Source organism: Gopherus flavomarginatus, chromosome 10, assembly GCF_025201925.1.
Source record: "Gopherus flavomarginatus isolate rGopFla2 chromosome 10, rGopFla2.mat.asm, whole genome shotgun sequence".
Lineage (NCBI taxonomy): Eukaryota > Metazoa > Chordata > Testudines > Testudinidae > Gopherus > Gopherus flavomarginatus.
This window is the reverse complement of record NC_066626.1, coordinates 56525489-56547035: the sequence shown is the minus strand read 5'-3', so window position 1 is coordinate 56547035 and position 21547 is coordinate 56525489. Positions and strand designations below refer to the sequence as shown.

General features: G+C 43.2%; 1 protein-coding gene across 8 annotated transcripts in view; it reads left to right on the top strand.

Moving 5' to 3' along the window:
- The window catches only part of MBD5 (methyl-CpG binding domain protein 5), a 240630-nt gene that overhangs the window by 175027 nt on the left and 44056 nt on the right, over positions 1-21547 (top strand). For 7 of the 8 annotated variants that reach the window (XM_050969162.1, XM_050969160.1, XM_050969164.1 and 4 more), the window contains one exon: positions 18849-19874. In XM_050969162.1, coding sequence (XP_050825119.1) covers positions 18849-19874 — 1026 coding nt within the window. The remainder of the gene's footprint in view (positions 1-18848; positions 19875-21547) is intronic. The other variant, XM_050969167.1, reaches the window with a different exon arrangement.

Sequence of the window (21547 nt, the reverse complement as noted above, 5' to 3'; positions counted from 1 at the left end):
TTAGCCAAAGAAGTTTGCTGCAGATTTTGGATCCTCTGCTTTATTTGAGTTTAGTTTTGTGGGGGGGAGGGTTGGTTTTTTACATATTTTAGTTGCTAATTCACTGTGAAACAGTTATTCCATACTTGGTTTTATATGCCCGTTTGAGTGACAAGTAGTCCTAATCTTTACTAATCAGAAACTACCTACTGTGGTAAACAGTTGGAAGAATCAACAAGCACTAGATAGCTGGCTATTTGCCTGTGCTTTTAATAATACTTTAGATCACAGAGGGTCAGATTCTTCCTCCCTAACTCATGTTTTCTTATTCCACAAATAGCACCTTTTATTTCAAGGTACTCTTAAGCATAAGGATGACAACATTTGGCTCTAAAAGTGAAATAAATTTAAAAAAAATCCAATTTAATATTCATGCTTTGTTCTTTTTGCATTTCTCTCAGCTTGAGCAATGAAAATCAGTTAAGTCAATTTCATTTTTCTGGTTCTCAATTCTGCAATATTTTGATTGCAAACACTGTTCAAAAACAACTGAAGTATAGAGGGAGCTGGCTAAAACCCCTACCATATAGATTATCTATCACTTTCCATTACTAAAGTTCCTAACTCCTCCACTGCTTGCAGCAAGCCTTTGAAATTAGGTCATGGAATTTCCTTGAGGCTAGGGCCAGGCCTTTTCTGTTCATCCCATGAAATCTTGTTTAAATTTGGCTGTTATAAGGTGTTGAAAATTGTCATTTCCCATCTCTGATTTGTGGTGCTCCTCCTAATTTTGCAGCATAACAAAATCTCTGTGTAATCTGAGGCTGGGCCACCAAGACTACTATTACAATAGCAATTAACACTGGAAACCCTCGGAGCAGAAACTGCCCTGCTGTGGCTGAAAGAGTGGAGGGATGAGAAAGGGGAAAAGTGAGCTGTGCTAGCTGAGCCACATCCAGGAAGGCTCCAGCACATGCCCCCTTTTCTAGGATACCATTTGGAGCAGGAACTCACCGCCACTTGCCATGGACACTAGAGTTCTAGATTCACTTCTTCTGATGACTAACGTTAATATTTCCATACCCTTCACATCACATCTCTCACTGTTAATGAGTGCTTCCTACCCCATTGCGAGTTTACACAAATTGAAGATGGATTCCAGCTCTCTAATGTGGCAGCCCCAAATTAAAGTCACTAAGCCCCACTGCCTCTCAGAAATAATCTACCATATCTTTGTCCTTGGCTATGCTGTCTGTAAAACAGGGCATAGATAACCCACTGTATCACTATATGGTGCATCCTCCTATAGTGGCTAGTTTACACAGGCTAACAGCTTTCTCTTGCTGCTAGCGAATATAGTTAGTCCAGTAGCTCTAGTTGTGGCCCTCTGGGCTGCAGTACTGAAGATGCAGGGTTCAGATCCTGATCATGATGCATGTGTTTGTTGTAAATTGTGGATGGTAATACTTGCTTATCTGCCAAGGGAGTTGTGAAGCTAAATTCATTATCTCTTGGGGGAGCTGTGAAGATTAAATTTATTAATATTTATGAGACACTTGGAAAAAAATTATTACATATTCAGTATGGGGTTTGGATGGTGTTCAGTGAATAATGCATCGGGCTACATATTGACTGAGAAAATATAACGGCTTTATTCCTAGAGCACCGTCCATCCTCTGCACTGAACGAGGCCGGGGTCTTGTGGAAAAAATAGTGTGTGATCGTATAATTAAAGACTGCATCGTAGTCCATATACATAAAGGGGCATTACCCAGTTTCTAGATGGTTTTGCTACCCAAATAACTTCCTTTTAATGTAGTTTTTGTATGCAGTTGAAACATAACAATTAGTGGAACATTTTAAATGGCTTTAGGTTTTGAAAAAGTTTGAGGTTTGAAATAGTAACAAGGAAGAACAGACTAGCATCCGGGGGTTGGAAGGGAAGTATGCAGGGTGGTTATGTGAATTTACCAAGAGATTTATATAACAAATTAAAGAAAGAAATGTGCATAATATGATTCTAACCAGGAGAAACCATTTACACTCATCTAGAAAGGTGGTTTTACACATTTTTAACTCTTTTTCCAGATTTTGTCACACATTCCCTGGTTTGGATGTTAACAGGTCAGATTACTGTCCAATATCCTTAACAAATGAGGGCTGAAAGATTCAGGGGAAACTTCCTGCTTGAAGGATAGAACAAATTCTTCCAGAGTTAACCCATGTCCATCAGGTCAATGTTGTTGTTCATTTACTCTTTGTGCAACAGTCTCACCTAGAGGCCCTGACTGAGTTCAGGGCCCTGTTGAACTAGGCAATGTCCAAATACAGAGTTAGATATGATCCCTGTCCTAAAAAGCTCACAATTTAAAGAGACAAAGGATAGTTGAAAACAGTATTATCTTCATACTCATTTTACAGCTGGGGACAGAGGTGCGGAGATGAAGTGACTTGCCTATAGTGGTGTTTGGTCTCAGAGTATGAGAGGGACAAGATGGGTGAGGTAATATCTTTTATTGGAGCACCTTCTGTTGCTACCTCACCCACCTTCACTTGCCTATAGACATACAGCAAAACTGTGGCAGAGCCAGCAATTAAACACAGAGCTCGTAAGGTTCAGTCTAGTACCTTAACCACAAGACCATCCTTCCCCTCTGAATATAAAGGTGTTATTAACTGACCTAATCACCACATCAATCATCTACGCCATTAGATGTGGCTACAACTCTTAAAAAAGGAACGCCTTGATAGGGTGAGCTGGAAGCACTTACTTGTTACTGTAAAGTTTGTGGTAGGTGAAGCATTTTGCAGGTGGGTTTTATTTCCCTATATTGATTTAGGTGCCTCTGTTCTTGAATGTTCGTTCCTAATAAGTGCTAACAAATTTTAAAGGGACTCAGGAATGCCAGCCCCCATCTCCCTTGTTATTTAACTGAGTCGTTGACTGAGGGCTTGTCTTCACTACTAGGGTAACTCGACCTAAGTTACGCTTCTGCAGCTACATGAATAACGTAGCTGGAGTCGATGTGGTCTAGGTTGACTTACCACGATGTCTTCACTGCGCTGCATCAATGGGAGAGACTTACCTTGCTCTTCTCAGATAGCTGGATTACCAGGGTCGACTGGAGAGTGCTCTGCCGTCAGTTTAGTGGGTCTTCAGATTCAGCGGCATTTTGGCAGATGCTCAACCGCCGCCACAGTCCTTCCAGATGAAAAGGCTGGGGACCACTGCTCTAGGTCCTCGCATCCAGACTAAGTCTTTCTGCATAACATAAGATACAGCCTTTCCTATCCATGCACAAAATATAAACTCTTGTCCAGGCTCTCATCATGTTGCATCTTCATTATTGCAACATCCTTACCTCTTGACAAATGCAATCTTGAACCACTTGTATCTATTTCAGAATGCTGCTGCAAAGATCGTTTCCCTAGCCCATCTCTTTAACCATATCACCTTCTCTTTGCATCTCTCTGTTGGCTCCCTTTTTGCTATCATAGCAAACTTAACCTATTTCTCTTCACTTTAAAGGCCCTTCACAACCTATCCCTACCCTAGCTATCATTTCTTATTTAGTATCAAAAGACCAGCTCTCACCTGAGATGAGCCACTGATGCCAGTCTTCAATGTCCACTTGTTAAATTTTCAAACAAGCACCTTTGTGCTTTCTCCCATGTTGCCCCTCATGCTTTAAAGGAATTCCTCCATTATCATCAACCAAAGTAACTCATTATCCTCCTTTAGATCTCTTCTTAAAACTCCTCTATCGTGAAGCCTACAAAATACCAACAAGTTAGGTTGCTGGAGTGCAGAAACCGCTGTCTGTCATGCTGACCAATATTGTCTCATTGTTACCTTGTACTCCCCCCTCTCTCTGTCTATCCATCCATTTTCTCTTATTCTTAAGAGAAAGCAGGGAAAGAACTATTTGTCCTGTGTTTCTACAGCACCTAGCGCAGCAGAGTCCTGGTCTATGGCTGGGGCTTCTCAGTGCTATTATAATACAAATAGATAATAGTAAGGCAGCTGAAGTGAGAAAAACTTATATCAGTAGAATTGGATGCAAGGAATGCAAGGATATTTATATATATATTGATATTACAGGCATGTAATGCAGATTTATATTTTTAAATCAGCAACAGAAACAGTAACAATTAAAGTGTATATAGGCCCTTTTAATGTTTGCAAGAGGAACTCTCCTGGCTCTCTACTACTTTGTCACAGGGTTTCCTGCAACAATACCTGTGGGAATGAGGACATGGTCACTGAGTCCTGGGAGAGAAATGGGTCACATTTAAAAAAAAAAAAACAAGAAAAAGGCCCATGCTGCTGACTCATGTTACATGATCAGAATGGGCTAAGATTGCCCTCAATAAGCAGTTCCAGTTAGCCTCTTTCTCAGATGTAAGAGCACAGGTTTACTGGGTGGCAAGGCTCTGTGGGAAGTATTTAAACCCTGCCCTCTGGCCTATTGGAGAAAGATCAGGAAGGAAGCATGCCTTACTGTTGGATCTCTCCTGAAAGCTATGGGCAAGAAAAACTCACTTTCCTTAGGGTTTTTTGGTATAATCCTTTTGATTTATAATGGGGTTTTGAGGCAGACACCTGTAATAGGTATCTGAGCTAAATTCTTATATGCTGTGGTAATGTTTTACTGATTTTTCATTAGTGAGTTGAAAAAAGCCTCAGACAGGGACCATAAGAACCTAAGAATGTCCATACTGGTTCAGACGATCTAGCCCAGTATCCTGTCTTCCGACCATGGCCTGTGCCAGGTGCTTCAAAGGGAATGAACAGAACAGGACAATTTCGAGTGACACCCAGAGGATGGGGTTGCTTCCTGGGCCATCTTCATTAATAGCCAGTGATAGACCTATCCTCCATTAACTTATCTAATTCTTTTTTTGAACCCAGTTATACTTTTGGTCTTCACTACATCCTCTAGCAATGAGTTCCACAGGTTCACTGTGCATTGTGTGAAGAAATACTTCCTTCCATTTGTTTTAAACCTGCTGCCTATTAATTTCATTGCATGATCCCTGGTTCTTGTCTTATGTGAAGAGATAAATAACACTTCCCTATTCATTCTCTCCACACCATTAACCATTTTTTTAGACCTTTACTATATCCCCACTTAGTTATTTCTTTTCCAAGCTGAATAGTCCCAGTCTTTTTTATCTTTCTTATTTATGGAAGCTATTCCATAACCCTAATCATTTTTGTTGTCCTTCTCTGTATCTTTTCCAATTCTAATATATCTTTTCTGAGATGGGGTGTCCGGAACTGCACACAGTATTCAAGGTGTGTGGATGTACCATGAATTATGAAGTGACATGATGTTTTCTGTCTCTTTAGCTATCTCTTTCCTAATGGTTTCTAATGTTATTAGCTTTTTTTTGACTGCCACTGCCCATTGAGCAGACGTTTTCAGAGAACTATTCACAATGATTCCAAGATCTTTTTTGAGTGTAACAACTAATTTAGACACCCATCAGTTTTAATTCAATTTAAAACAAAGAAAAAGGTAAAAGAGAAATTCCCTCAATGTTACTTTGATAGCTATTTCAGCTTATTATGAGTGTGATGAAGGTAGACCAGTTTCCATGTGGTCCCTTGTTTCACAAGGTTCATGTCAGGCTTGATGCCTTTGAAATCCCTACTTAAACAGTCTTCAGTGTCATGGGTTATTAATGAGGTCCAGACTAAACTGGGGAAAGCTGTTTTTATCTACTCTGTACCTGTGATCTTACATTTCTTGTACGGAAGTTAATTTTCTTAGTGGCAGTGAGCTCAGTTTGTAGAGTGAATATGCTTTGAGTTCCATTTACTAATCTAGAGGCCTGCAGCAGGACTGGGATCCTGTGGATCCCACACAACCCGCTGCCATAATAGTGGGAGCAGATAAAATTTTTGTTGTGGGCTGGATTGAGTAGGAAAAAAGACAGACTGCAGTAATTTGTGGGAAAACACTAAATCTCCTGTCAGTTTGTTGATCAATAGAATTTCAAGAATGTAAAGCACATTTTTTTAATAAAGATTTTAATACCTATATTTTAAGCGAGGGATAGAAAGAGATTTGATGTCTATTATAACAGGGGCTATAGTTTTTTTTACGTAGTTTGAGCAAGATTTGTTTTATTCTTTTAATGGTAAAAATTGTGCCTGAATTCCTTTTTTATATATGTATAAATAACCAACCATGATGGTGTTTGTTTTTGTAGCATGGAGGAATCTGTCTGTTGTGGGATTTGTGGGATCTAAGGTTTTTGCATGTGGGAGCAGGAAAAAAATGAAAGAAACAATGCAGGAAGCAGGACGGGAGTGGGATTAAAAAAATAGTTCTGTGCAGGGATCTAGACGGATCCACCTTATACCAAATTGTACCAAGATGAGTTGGGGCTAGGTACAGCTGTTCAACTGATAATCCTTCTAAGCATACTAACAAGAGTTTTATTTCAATGAGCTAATTATCTTGCCAACATTTTTAACATACCTGTACTGTATTCCCGTCCAGGTGAGTTCCTTCTCCACAAGCCTGATTTTAAAAGGTCCCTTTGTTTTTATATGGAATGGACAGGAGTCCACTCAGCTTTTTGTTTCATTTGGCACTAGTATTATAGATACAAGGGAGTCAACAAGCGTGTGGACCAGGATGGTCCGGTGGATAAAGTGTACTTAGATTTTCAGAAAGCCTTTGACCAGGTCCCTCATCAAAGGCTCTTAAGCAAAGTAAACTATCATGGGATAAGAGGTAAGGTCCTCTCATGGATCGGTTACTGGTTAAAAGATAGGAAACAAAAGATAGGAATAAATTATTCTTGGAATGGAGAGAGGTAAATAGTGCTGTCCCCCAGGGGTCTGTACTGGGCCCAGCCCTATTCAACATATTCATAAATGATCTCAAAAAAAGAGTAAACAGTGAGGTGGCAAAATTTGCAGATGATACAAAGCTACTCAAGATAGTTAAGCCCAAAGCAGACTGCAAAGAGCTACAAAGTAGGGCTGTCGATTAATGGCAGTTAACACGCAATTAACTCGAAAAGTTAACTGCAATTTAAAAAATTTAATCGCACTGTTAAACAGTAGAATACCAATTGAAATTTATTAAATATTTTTGGATGTTTTTCTACATTTTCAAATATGTTGGTTTCAGTTACAACACAGAATACAAAGTGTACACTGCTTACTTTATATTATTTTTATTACAAATATTTGCACTGTAAAAATGAAAATAAAATAAATACTATTTTTCAATTCACCTCATACAAGTACTGTAGTGCAATCTCTATCTTGAAAGTGTAACTTACAAGTGTAGATTTTTTTTTCTTACATAACTGCTCTCAAAAACAAAACAACGTAAAACTTTAGAGCCTACAGATCCACTCAGTCCTACTTCTTGTTCAGCCAAGTGCTAAGATAAACATTTACATTTACGGGAGATACTGCTGCCTACTTCTTGTTTACAGTGTCACCTGACAGTGAGAACAGGCGTTCGCATGACACTTTTTTAGCCAGAGTTGCAACGTATTTTTGCATGCCAGATATGCTAAACATTCATATGCCCCTTCATGCTTCACCCACCATTCCGGAGGACATGCTTCCATGCTGATGATATTCATTAAAAAAATAGTGCATTAATTAAATTTCTGACAGAACTTCTTGGGAGAATTGCATGTCCCCTCCTCTGTTTTACCCGCATTCTAACATATATTTCATAGCGATCTTGGATGATGACTCAGCACATGTTCATTTTAAGAACACTTTCACTGCAGATCTAACAAAATGTAAAGAAGGTGTGATGTTTCTAAAAATAGCTACAGCACTGGACCCAAGGTTTAAGAATCTGAAGTGCTGTCTAAAGTATGAGAGGGACGAGGTATGGAGCATGCTTTCAGAAGTCTTAAAAGAGCAACACTCAGACACGGAAACTACAGAACCCGATCCAGGAAAAAAGAAAATCAAGTTTCTGCTGGTTACATCAGACTCAACTGATTAAAATAAACATGCATAGGTCTGCTCAGCTTTGGATTATTATTGAGCAGAACCCATCATCAGCATGGATGCATATCCTCTGAAATGGTGTTTGAGGGGTGAAGGGACATATGAATCCTTAGCACATCTGGCACGTAAATATCTTGCGACACCAGTTACAACAGTGCCATGTGAATATCTGTTCTCACTTTCAGGTGACATTGTAAACAAGAAACAGACAGCATTATCTCCTGCAAATGTAACCAAACTTGTTTGTCTAAGCAATTGGCTGAAGTAGGACTGAGTGGATTTGTAGGCATTAAAGTTTTACATTGTTTTATTTTTGAATGCAGTTTTTTTTTGTACATAATTCTACATTTGTAAGTTCAACTTTCATGATAAAGAGATTGCACTACAGTACTTATATTAGGTGAATTGAAAATACTTTCTTTTGTTTTTACAGTGCAAATATTTGTAATAAAAAAGTGAGCACTGTACACGTTGTATTCTGTGTTGTAACTGAAATTAATATTTTTGAAAATGTAGAAAACATCCAAAAATGTGTAAATGATATTCTATTATTGTTTAACATGCTATTAATTGTGATTAATCGCGATTAATTTTTTTAGTCTTGCAATTAATCGCGATTAATTTTTTTAATCACTTGACAGCCCTACTACAAAGTGATCTCTCAAAACTGAGTGACCAGGCAACAAAATGGCAGATGAAGTTCAGCGTTGATAAATGCACAGTAATGCACACTGGAAAACAATCCCAACTATACATATACAATGATGGGGTCTAAATTAGCTGTTACCACTCAAGAACTATCATTGTGGATAGTTCTCTGAAAACATCCACTCCATGTGCAGCAGCAGTCAAAAAAGCTAACAGAATGTTAGGAATCATTAAGAAAGAGAGAGATAATAAGACAAAAATTATCACATTGCCTCTATATAAATCCATAGTACGACCACATTTTAAATACTGCATGCAGATGTGGTCGCCTCATCTCAAACAAGATGTATTAGAATTGGAAAAGTTTCAGAAAAGGACAACAAAAATGATTATGGAACAGCTTCTGTATGAGAAGAGATTAATAAGATTGGGACTTTCTAGCTTGGAAAAGAGACGACTAATGGGGGATGTGATAACAGTCTATGAAATCATGACTGGTGTGAAGAAAGCAAATAAGGAAGTGATATTTACTCCTTCTCATAACAGAAGAACTATGGGTCACCAAATGAAATTAATAGGCAGCAAGTTTAAAACAAAAGGAAGTATTTCTTCACACAATGCATAGTCAACCTGTAGAACTCTGTTAGAAGATGTTGTGAAGGCCAAGACTATAACAGGGTTCAAAAAAGAACTAGTTAAATTCATGGAGGATAGGTCCATCAATGGCTATTAGCCAGGATGGGCAGGGATGGTGTCCCTAGCCTCCGTTTGCCAGAAGCTGGGAATGAGTGACAGGATGATCACTTGATCATAACCTGGTCTGTTAATTCCCTCTGAAGCACCTGACATCAGCCACTGTCAGAAGACAGGATATTGGGCTAGATGGACCTTTGGTCTGAAGCAGTGTGGCTGTTCTTATGTTATGTTGATAGGTTCTGCTGTTAAAAGAGAACCATGTGAGAATGTCTTTCTTGTAGTATTTCTCAGCCTGGCCTTCAGGACTGCTTCTAATATTCTCACCCTCTGAGCAGCATTAAATACTTGACATTTAAAAAAAAATAACTTCTTCCTTTTTTCCAAATATGAAATTTCTTCTTTGAGTGCTTGCTCACGTTGATTCCATTGTAGATGTGTGCGTGCCTGCGTGTGGGGTCGTCAGGAACTTTTGCCTTAGCAGTATCCATAGGGTCAGCTGTGGCACCCTCTGGAGTGCCGCGCTCATGCATCAGTATATCAGCTGCCTTCGGCCTAGCACCCTCTGAGTTCCTTTTTACCACCCAGGGTGGTCAGTTGGAGCACCTCTGTCCCTTGCTTTGCAAGCTGTCAGCGGTTTCTCTTCTAGCTTAGCCTTATGCTTCTAGCTGTAAATAGTTTAATCATTTGTTAGTTAGTTGTTAAGTACCTGTTAAGCGTTTAGTTAGATAGTGTCCCGGCAGGGACTTTGCCCCAGGCAGGGCATGCCCTGTTCTCCAGCTTTCAAGCCCTGCTCGTAGCCCACGTCCAGACTAACCCGCTGTATCAGCGGGTTAAAATCGATTGCTCGGGGATCGATATATCGCGTCTAGTCTGGAGGCGATGTATCGATCCCCGAGCACGCTTACATCGATTCCGGAACTCCATCAACCCGAACGGAGTTCCGGAATCGACACGGAGAGCCGCGAACATCGATCCCGCGCCGTCTGGACGGGTGAGTAACTCGATCTTAGAAATTCGACTTCAGCTACGTTATTCACGTAGCTGAAGTTGCGTATCTAAGATCGATTTTCCTCCCCTAGTCTGGACGTGGGCTCAGTTTAACAGGCCCATGCCTGTTTGTGACTCACATAAGAGTTGTCCATAGTGCCTTGGGGAATTCCACATAAAGGAGCGCTGTTGCATCTGCCAGAACTTTCATCCTCAGACACAAAGAGAGCGTGACATACACCTCAGGACCCGCCAGATGCAGGCTGCCCTGCACCCATCTTCAGAGTCATCACGGCCTGAACCGGCACCCAGAGCATCAACTTCGGTACATAGTGTATCCCCTTCACCAGTGCTGAAGAAGAAGATACCACTGAGCAAGCCTGACCAAGGGGCACTGGGCAAAGGACCCTGCTCGGGCCTTACACCCACTCTGGCCCCACAAAAGGGCTCAGCCCTGGGGAGTTCCTTCCACCGAAAGGACCTGCCACTGACTCCAGGAAGCAATAAAGGGCCCAAGCCAACAGCGCAGTCAGCACCCTCTGAGCCCCTGGCACCTGGTGAGCTAGAAGAGTGCCTCTGCCGCAGTTAGCACCACATGCGGCAATGGAACTAACTGAGGCCTGGTCTACACTACGCGTTTAAACTGATTTTAGCAGTGTTAAACCGATTTAACGCCGCACCCGTCCACACTGCGAGGCCCTTTATATCGATATAATGGGCTCTTCAAATCAATTTCTGTAGTCCTCCCCAACGAGAGGAGTAGTGCTAAAATCGGTATTACCATATCGGATTAGGGTTAGTGTGGCCGCAAATCGACGGTATTAGCCTCCGGGCGGTATCCCACAGTGCACCACTGTGACCGCTCTGGACAGCAATCTGAACTAGGATGTAGTGGCCAGGTAAACAGGAGAAGCCCCACCAACTTTTGAATTACATTTCCTGTTTGCCCAGCGTGGAGCTGTGATCAGCATGGGTGGCGATGCAATCCCAAATCCAAAAAGAGCTCCAGCATGGACCGTACGGGAGATACTGGATCTGATCGCTGTATGAGGAGACAAATCTGTTTTATCAGAGCTCCGTTACAGAAGACGAAATGCCAAAAATCTCCAGGCTGCACAGTGCTGCATGATAAGCGTAACGGAAAGCCAAAGAATCAAATGGACGCTCATGGAGGGAGGGAGGGGGTACTGAGGACTTCAGCTATCCCACAGTCCACAGCAGTCTCCGAAAAGTATTTGCATTCTTGGCTGAGCTCCCAGTGCCTGTAGGTTCAAACACATTGTCCGGCATGGTTCAGGATATAGCTCGTCAATTTACTCCCTCTCCCCACCACGTGAAACAAAAAGGAAAGAAATCATTTCTTGACTTTTTTCAATATCACCCTATGTCTACTGAATGCCGGTGGTAGACGCGATGCTGCAGTAGTAAAGAGCAGTATCTGCTCTTCTCCCCTCCCCGGTGGCAGATGGTATAATATGACTGCTATCCGTCTTCACCATCAGCCCGTGAGTGCTCCCGACTGGCCTCAGGTGAGGCTTGCCGAGGGAGCCTGGGTAAAAATAGGAATGATTCCTGGTCATTCCCAGTAGATGGTACCGAACGGCTGGTAACCGTCCTCATCATAGCAACTAGGGGCTGAGCTCCATCAGCCCCCTCCCTTTCATGTGTAAAGAAAAGATTCTGTACTGCCCTGGACTATCATAGCAGCGGGATGCTGGGCTCCTGTCATCAACCTAGTCCCAGATTTGGACCTTAGCGTCCAAAATATGGGGGTTAGCATGAAAACCTCCAAGCTTAGTTACCAGCTTGGACCTGGTAAAGCTGCCACCACCCAAAAAATTAGAGTGTTTTGGGGCACTCTGGTCCCCCCAAAAACCTTCCCTGTGGACCCCAAGACCCAAATCCCTTGAGTCTCACAACAAAGGGAAATAAACCTTTTCCCTTCCCCCCTCCAGGTGTTCCTGGAGAGATACACAGAAGCAAACTCCGTGAATCTAAACAGAGGGATTCCACCCTCCCCATTCCCAGCCTTGGAAAACAGAAGTACCGAGAGTTAATCTCTCTTTCCCCCTCACCCAGAGGGAATGCAAAGTCAGGCTAGTAAATCTAACACACACAGATTTCCCCCTGACTTCTTCCTCCCACCAATTCCCTGGTGAGTACAGACTCAATTCCCTGGAGTTCCCCCACTAAAGAAAAAACTCCAACAGGTCTTAAAAAGAAAGAAAAATACATAAAAATGGACTCTCTGTATTAAGGTGACACATACAGGGTCATTTGCTTAAAAGAAATATGAATAAACAGCCTTATTCAAAAAGAATACAATTCAAAGCACTCCAGCAACTATAGACATGTAAATACAAAACAACAAACCAACTTTGTACTCACAACTTGGAAACAGAAGATTAGAAAGCAGGAAATAGAAAAATCCTTCTCATAGCTGAGAGGGACAGGCAGAAGACTAAGAACAAAAGACTCTCACACAAAAAACCCTCCACCCAGAGTTGAAAAAATCCTGTTTCCTGGTTGGTCCTCTGGTCAGGTGTTTCAGATACTTCTTTCCAGGTGAAAGAGACGTTAACCCTTAGCTATCTGTTTATGACAGCTCCTCTCCCCCGCACCACTTAATGTCCTGCCTGGACTGTCATAGCAGCGGGAGGCTGCCTCCCTCTCATTTTATCTCACTAACAAGTCACTGTTTCTTATTCCTGCATTCTTTATTAACTTCATGACACACATGCGGGGGACACTGCCACGGTAGCCCAGGAAGGTTGGGGGAGGAGGGAAGCAACGGGTGGGGTTGTTGCAGGGGCACCCCCCGTGAATGGCATGCAGCTCTTCATTTCTGCGGGATCTGACACGGAGCAGCTGTGCTCTCTGATACACTGGTTCTCTAGTACATTTGTCCCATATTCTAGGCAGGACTGACTCTATTTTTAGAAAACGTAAAGGAGGGATTGACTCGGGGAGTCATTCCCATTTTTGCCTTTGCGCCCCAAGCCAACCTCAGCCAGGGGCAGCCATGATAGCAGCAGACAGTACAGAATGACAGATAACCGTCATCTTATTGCCAATTTACAATGGCAGCAGACGGTACAGAACAACTGATAACTGTCTCTGCTATCATGCAAAAGCAAACGAATGCTTCTGTGTAGCGCTGCAGTAACGCTTCTGTCAGCGGCATCCAGTACACATACGGTGACAGTAAAAAAAAAAAAGCTGAACGGGCTCCATGGTTGCCGTGCTATGGCGTCTGCCAGGGCAATCCAGGGAAAAAGGGCGCGAAATGATTATCTGCTGTTGTTTTCCCAGAGGAAAGAATGAGTGACGACATTTACCCAGAACCACCCATGATAATGATTTTTGCCCCATCAGGTACTGGGATCTCAACCCAGAATTCCAAGGGGCAGGGGAGACTGCGGGAACTATGGGATAGCTATGAAATAGTTACCCACAGTGCAACGCTCCGGAAATCGACGCTAGCCTCGGACCATGGACGCACACCACCGAATTAATGTGCTTAGTGTGGCCACGTGCACTCGACTTTATACAATCTGTTTTACAAAACCGGTTTATGTAAAATCGGACTAATCCCGTAGTGTAGACGTACCCTAAGACTCCCCTTGAGGGCAAGCCCACCAGCAAGGCCTCACACAAAACAAGCGAGCGCCACTGGTCTCCGGAGCCAAGACAGAGCCCTAGGTTGCCATGTTCTTGGTCTCCACATCGGCCCAGGTCTCTGGCTCGCTGCTGTGAGTCATCATCACTGCCCTCCTGATCCCTGTCTTTGGGCCAGGCGTTGACGATCTCCCTGGCACCCGTCTTCATCGCATTGTTGGTCACTGTTGCTGAGACCTTGAGGTCACTCCCTGACATGGCACCACTCGCCCTGCTTCCAACACCGATTGGACCGTTCCCAGCACCAGTCACCGGCGGCAACAGTGAGCTGCCAGACCCAAGCCTCCACAGCCTGACCTTGTTCACCGGAGGATGATGACCGTTTCAGCTCGGAGGCACAGTTCAGCCCCTTGCCTGGACAGCATCGTGATTGGGCTTCGGAGGGCGTGTCTGTGGCATTGGTGCCAATCTGGCAGCTGAGCCAGTGGCCAACCCTATGGCCTTATTGGAATGCCTAGGCTGTTCCCATCATGCCATTGTCCCACTCCCACCAGCCCTCAGTCGCCAGGCATGCCAAAGTCAGCACCCATGGCATTGACAGCACCGGGTTTGGTGCAGGATACTCCAGCAGCCACTACGGGTGAGGAGCCAGTATCCACCCCAAGGTCCTCTCTGATGGGTGAGGACACTGCCATACCTGCCCTGGTCATCCAATCATCCTCCTCCTCTCCGGATGAGGTGTTGGCAGGCTCCTCAAAAGCTAGTCCGCCAGATGATTTTAGGGAGTATCAGGCGCTGCTCCGCAGGGTGGCTTCCAACCTGGGCCTCAAGATGGAGGAGATGGAGGAGTAGTCAAATACATTGTTTTATGTGCTCTCAGTGTTCGCCCCAACTCATGTCATGCTCCCGGTACACAAGGAGGTCCTGAATGTTGCCAAAACCATCTGACAAACCCCATCCTCCATCCCGCCCACCTCTAAGAGGACAGAAATCAAGTACTTCATCCCTGCAAAAGGGTTTGAGTACTTGTACACCCATCCACCACCAGGATCGTTGGTCATCTCAGTTGCCAATCAGAGGGACAAATGGGGTCCCACCAGTTCCACCCATAAAATTTTGTGACCAAACAAAACAAATTTTGTTTGGTCACAAAATTTATTCTACAGCCAGCTCTAGTTTCGGGTGGTAAACCATCAGGCCCTCTTGATTCGCTATAAGTTGTGGGATTCTCTCCTCAAGTTCAAGGAGACGGCCCAGGAGTGCTCCGTCCAAATGGCCTGGGACATGGACGATTCAGCTGCCCGGATGGTCGCCTTGGCGGTGGTCATGCAGCGCAGTTCCTGGCTCCAGACCGCTGGCCTGTCCCAGGGCATGCAGGGCTCTATTCAGAACCTCCCATTTGACGGTGTCTGCCTGTTCTCTGATCAAACAGATACGCATCCACATGGCCTGAAAGACACACAGACAACCTTCCACTCGCTGGGGATGCACACTTCTCAGGTGTTGAGACAGCCATTCCGGCCTCCTCCACCACCTCGGTAATGGGAGCCTCAACAAGGGCCTCTAAGGAAATGTGACGTCGGGTTCAGCTGCCGCCACCCTTCGTCGTCCCGGTCTCCTGCACATCCTGACCCAAAGAAGCACCCGGGAGCCAGAAGTGCTCATTTTGAGGGTGTACTTGGGAACAACATACCAGTCAACTGCCCGGATCCTTTCCTTTTTTTCCTCAACAGCCTTTTCCCCTACCACTTGACCTGGTTGTGGGTTATGTTGGACTGCTGGGTCCTGGACACAGTGGCTCGGGGCTACACCCTGCAATTTCTGGCCACTCCTCCCTCCCATCCCCCCACTTCTCCATCCTTCTTCAAGGACCCATCTCACAAGCAACTCCTCGTTCAGGAGGTCGAGAAGCTCCTAAGTTTGGGAGCTGTGGAAGAGGTTCCTCGAGACATAGAAGGAAGAGGATTCTACTCCCGCTACTTCCTAATCCCGAAGGCAAAAGAGGGCCTCAGACCCATTCTGGACCTGCGGGGCCTTAACGAGTCTCTCAAGAAGTTGGAAGTTCCACATGGTCTCCTTGGCCTTCATCATCCCTTCCCTAGTTCCCGGGGGAACTCGGGGGCGGGGAGAAGGTACGCCTCTCTTGACTTAAAGGATTCTTACTTTCATATCTCCATATTCCCAGGACACATGCATTTCATAGTGGCTGGGTGCCACTTCCAGTTCACACTTTGGCCTGTACTTGGCCCAGGGTGTTCACAAAATGCATGGCGCTGATGGTGGCTTTCCTGAGGCGTCGAGGGGTCCAGATCTTCCTGTATTTTGACGACTGGCTAATTAAGGGCAGTTTCAGAGGTGGTCAGCCTAGATTTCCACAGGTGTGGAACTCCCTGGGTGAACCTGTTCGCATCCAGGTAGAACAGAAAGTGCCACGTGTTCTGTTCTCTGCTGGGCAGAGACAAGGGCCGCCTGTTGGAAGCCTTCCTGATGCTGTGGTCAAGAGCACTAATGTACACCTTCCTGCCGATACCGTTAATCCATAAGATCCTGCTAAAAGTAAAGCAAGACAAAGCGACGGTCATCCTCAAAGCCCCAGCGTGGCCTCATCAACACTGGTTTGGCATGCTACTGAGTCTTTTGGCACCCACCCCCCTGCAGCTGCCTCTTTGGCTGGATCTCGTGTCCTAGAACCACAGTGCTCTACTGCATCCAAACCTGGCAGTGCTGCACTTGACCGTCTGGCTGCTGGGTGGCTAAGTGGGGAAGAATGCCAGTGTTCCACTGGTGTCCAGCAGGAAACCCTCCACCAGGGCTACCTACATTGCAAAGTGGAAGTGGTACTCATGTTGGGCCTCAGATCTCTGCATTCATGAGGAAGAGGCCCCACTGCAGGACATCCTTGACTATTTGCTGCACCTTAAGCTCCAGGGGCTGTCACTATCTTCGGTCAAGGTACACCTTGCTGCCATTTCAGCCTTCCACCCTCTGTTTCAGAGCAGTGCTCCAGTCTACAAGACCATGAACTCCGAGCCCACCTCCAGGTATTCTGCTTGTGAGTAACCTACAATGGAATCAACACGAACAAGCACTCAAAGAAGAAAAAACAATTACCCACCTTTGTAACTGTTGTTCTTCGAGATGTATTGCCCATGTCCATTCCATTACTCGTCCTCCTGCCCCTCTGTAAGAGTTGTCGGCAAGAAGGAACTGAGAGGATGCAGGGCTGGTGGCACCTGATATACTTCCGCAAGAGCGTGGCACTTCAGAGGGTACCTACGGATACTACTAAGGCAGCAGTTCTCAAACTGTGGGTCAGGACCCCAAAGTAGGTCGTGACCCCATTTTAATGGGGTTGCCAGGGCTGGCGTTAGACTTTCTGGGGTCCGGGGCTGAAGTTTGAGCCCCACCACCCAGGTCCAAAGCCCAAAGGTTTCAGGCCCCCCACCTGAAGCTGAAGCCCTTGGGCTTTGGCTTTGCCCCCACCCCACCTGGGGCGGGCTCAGGCTTCGATCCTCCCTTGTGGGGTCATGTAGGAATTTTTGTTATCAGAAGGGGGTTGCAGTGCAATGAAGTTTGAGGTCCTCTGTACTAAGGCAAAAGTCTGCAGAGACCACACACCTGGGCGCGTGCATGCCTACAATGGAATGGGCATGAGCAACATGTCTTGAAGAACAACCGTTTCAAAAGGTGGGTAATTGTTTTTGCTCGTTCACCATTCAGTCCTGCACTACTAATAGATACCAATATCTACCTGACACATCAGAGCTAGAAATTGGAGTTTTATACTATTAGAAAAGGAAATTTCCCTGCTTTCCAGTGAAATGCAAGTAACTTATTTCTAGCCCTGGAAAGTCCTTAAAATATGCTACATCATGTATGCTACAACCATATAAGGTTGAAAAGTATGGTTCGAAGGTGGTTACATTCTGTTTTATTTCTCCTGCTCCTCTGACACACATCTTTTGTGTACAGCTACTGTCAATTCAAATAAGAAATCTCCTTCAAGTAGAGGAAAACAGATCATTTATTTGTAAAGTTCAGCATTGTTTAAGGCTGATAGACAGATATGCAGAAACAGAAAAAGAATAACCAGTCTTGAATAAATAACAGCCTTTATTGTAAATCCACTCAGCAGGGAAGCTTTGGACTTCTCTGCCACTCTAAGCAAAGGATTCATCCAGGCCACCCAAATGACTTTACCTTTTCCTTCAAGAAAACTTCTGTTGTTTTCCTTGGCAACTTGTATTTGGCTTTAACATTTTCTAGAACTTGACAGTTAAATGTCACAATAATAATAATAATAGTAATAATAATTAATAATACTTTCCTCCAAAGATGACAGAATTGATATTTTAGAAACAATAATTCACAAAACATACTCTGAGATGGGAAATGTTCTGATCATTTTACTTATGGAAAAAGCAATACAGTGGCAGAGTTGGGAACAGAATCAGGAAACTAGGAGCCAGGATTCATGGATCTAATCTTGGGACCATACTCTTTACCATCAGGTTTTAAGGCCGTCGCTGATCATTTTAGTAGTGGATATGGTGTGGGTTCAAGACTGAACATAGTAACAAATGGGTAGTTTTCAGTCCTAGACTAATCCAAAATATATTTAATAAAATAATGAAATCCTCTTACACAATTCTCTGCTGAAGGAGTTTGAAAAGAAACGTAAGTTTTTCATTCAAGCAGGATTCCAGTTGTGATGTGGCAATGGCATTTCTGTGTAGTGTCTGAAATAATTCATTGCAAATTGATTTTAATGTTTTTTAATAACGAAAGACATGCTGTTTGAATTTTCTTCATCTGAGTGTTGAATATAGCTAAATTTGGATGAGTCTAGTTATCGTTGCAATGATGATAGTATTTGTCCTTCAATAAACATTATTAATATATGCATTGTTTTGTGTTACAGGGGGTTCAGGACCATCATCTTCCATAGCCATAGCTGGAACCAGCCAACCTGCCATCACAAAGACAACATCTGTTCTTCAGGATGGTGTTATAGTCACTACTGCAGCTGGAAACCCACTTCCGAGCCAGCTGCCCATTGGGAGTGATTTCCCTTTTGTTGGCCACGAACACACACTTCACTTTCCACAGAACTGCTCTTCAAACAACAATCTTCCGCATTCTTTGAATCCAAACCTTCTCAATTCTCTACCTATCTCTTTGCCAGTGAATCAACAACATCTCTTAAACCAGAATCTATTAAATATACTACAGCCTTCAGCAGGAGAAGGCAAGTCTGAGGTCATACTCAACCCTTTAGGTTTGCTCAACCCAAGTGTAAATGCTGCACTAGCTTTTCTCTCCAGTGACATGGATGGGCAGGTATTACAACCTGCTCATTTTCAGCTTCTAGCAGCCCTACTTCAGAATCAAGCCCAAGCAGCTGCCATGCTTCCCCTACCATCTTTCAATTTGACCATCTCAGATTTGTTACAACAGCAAAATAACCCTTTACCCTCAGTAACACAGATGACAGCCCCACCAGACCATTTGCCAAGCAATCAGTCAGACAGCAACAGAGCAGAGACCCTCTTAACCAACCCCCTGGGGAACCCTATACCAAGCTTTACAGGCACTGACACTACTTCTAACCCCTTGCTCCTCCCAGCTGTCACTGGGGCCTCAGGATTAATGGCCTTAAATCCCCAACTGTTGGGAGGTGTCCTGAACTCCGCATCGGGCAACACTGCTAATCATCCAGAGATATCCATAGCAACCTCCTCCCAGGCAACCACTACCACAACCACTACATCATCAGCAGTGACAGCACTGTCTGTCTCAACACTTGGTGGGACAGCAGTGGTGTCAATGGCAGAAACATTGCTGAACATATCTAATAATGCTGGGAATACATCTGGTCCAGCTAAACTCAACAATAACTCTGTGGTGCCACAGCTACTTAACCCTCTACTGGGGACAGGTCTGCTTGGTAAGTTAAATTTTTTCACAGATTTAAAAAAAAAAAAAAAAAAGGTTGGGGGGAGAGTTTCTGATTCTATTTTCTATTATTAAAGACTCCATTTCATTGCACTATTTCTAAAAGGGTTTTGTATGTGACAGGTCATTGAATACTTCTAGAGAAAAACTACCATTACTGTCAGAAATTTTAAATAGCAATTTTTAAAAATTCAGCAATATTTAATACTGTTTTTGGATATAATTTTCTTTTCCATTCCCTCATTCTGATGCCACCAAACCTACTACACACACTTAAATACAGTCAGGCAAATTTGACTCCTTTTATTTTTCATGTAATAAAAGCACAGGTGCATCTTTGGGATGCAGTGTTTTATTTCAAATATATGTGGCATCACAGGGTTAGTATGAGTAGCTGTGCAGTCCATTAAAAATGGCCAAGTGCATTTTTTCCATTTAAATCAAAAATACGCCAAAACCATAGCACATGTCCTATACGTACATAAAGCACTCCAAGTAAAGCCTTGCACAAGTTCAGTGAAGTAGGTTGCCCCTTCTAGCCCTTGATTGTACATTTCTGTTTTCATATTTCTTTGTTTTTCATTTCTTCATTGTAGTTTAGAAACTGAAGGTCTCACACCTGACAGGTCCTTACATAACTGATGAACTCTTAAGCCTAAACTGTTCTCCTAAATCTCTAGTCTCTTGATGAATTTACTCAGAACATGTGGTATATTTTGTGTTCTGTTCTGTTTGGACTCAATAAGCAAATAACTATACCAGTAAGATGACCAAAATATTGTGTCAAAGAGCTGGAAAGCATTGCAACTTTGTTACTTATGTCAGGCTGCAACTTTGTTACTGTGAACTCCGCCCTATTTTTACGATATAATTTAATTTAGCATTAGGATTGTTATTGAATTAGGATTGATTTTTTTTCTAAAATAAAATCTTTTGATTTTCATCAGCTGATTCCACAAGCATAAAATTTAGGAAAAACATTAGTTTGTGTTAACTCAAGTGCAAAATCCTCTTTCAGGCTTCTTTTATTTGATAATTTCATAGGATCAGGGGCCGCAAAGTATTTATTTTCCTATTGTTTGTGATGTTGTTTTTTTACATTTTAATTTACATAGGAGATTTTTCTTTTGATACAAATTGCAGATTTTTTTAATATAGCTTGTTTTTCTTATGAGATTTTTCTCCTGTATCTAGGAAAGAGAGGACTAGTAGAGTTAACTAGTGTATTTTTGTGTTCAAGAGCCCTTGGATCATTGTGTAGTCAGGTCAAACAGCAGTGTCATAGTTACCAAAAGGTTGGAAGGGGGAGGATGTTGGTATGGTATGAAGCAGTCGCTCTTTGGAAGCTAAGAATGGATTTCCAAGAAAATGAATACCACTGATGCTCATGCTACTGTAACTGGCTGTGTGCTATTCCAGAATGAAAGACAGTCATGTCAAAATCCTTTAGAAAGAGTCCACATATAGATGTAACCTGAAAGAAAGAATGCTGAAGAAATGAAGGAATAAATAGTAGGAGACATGTTCCTTGAGATCGTGGTACAGAAGATGTCATGGGAAAAGTTTTGTTGTACAGAGTGTCAGTATTTGTTTACCATTCAGTTAAAATGTGACTCAAGGAAACTCACGGACTCTTGAAAACTATGCTGACTTACTTTTCCGTAT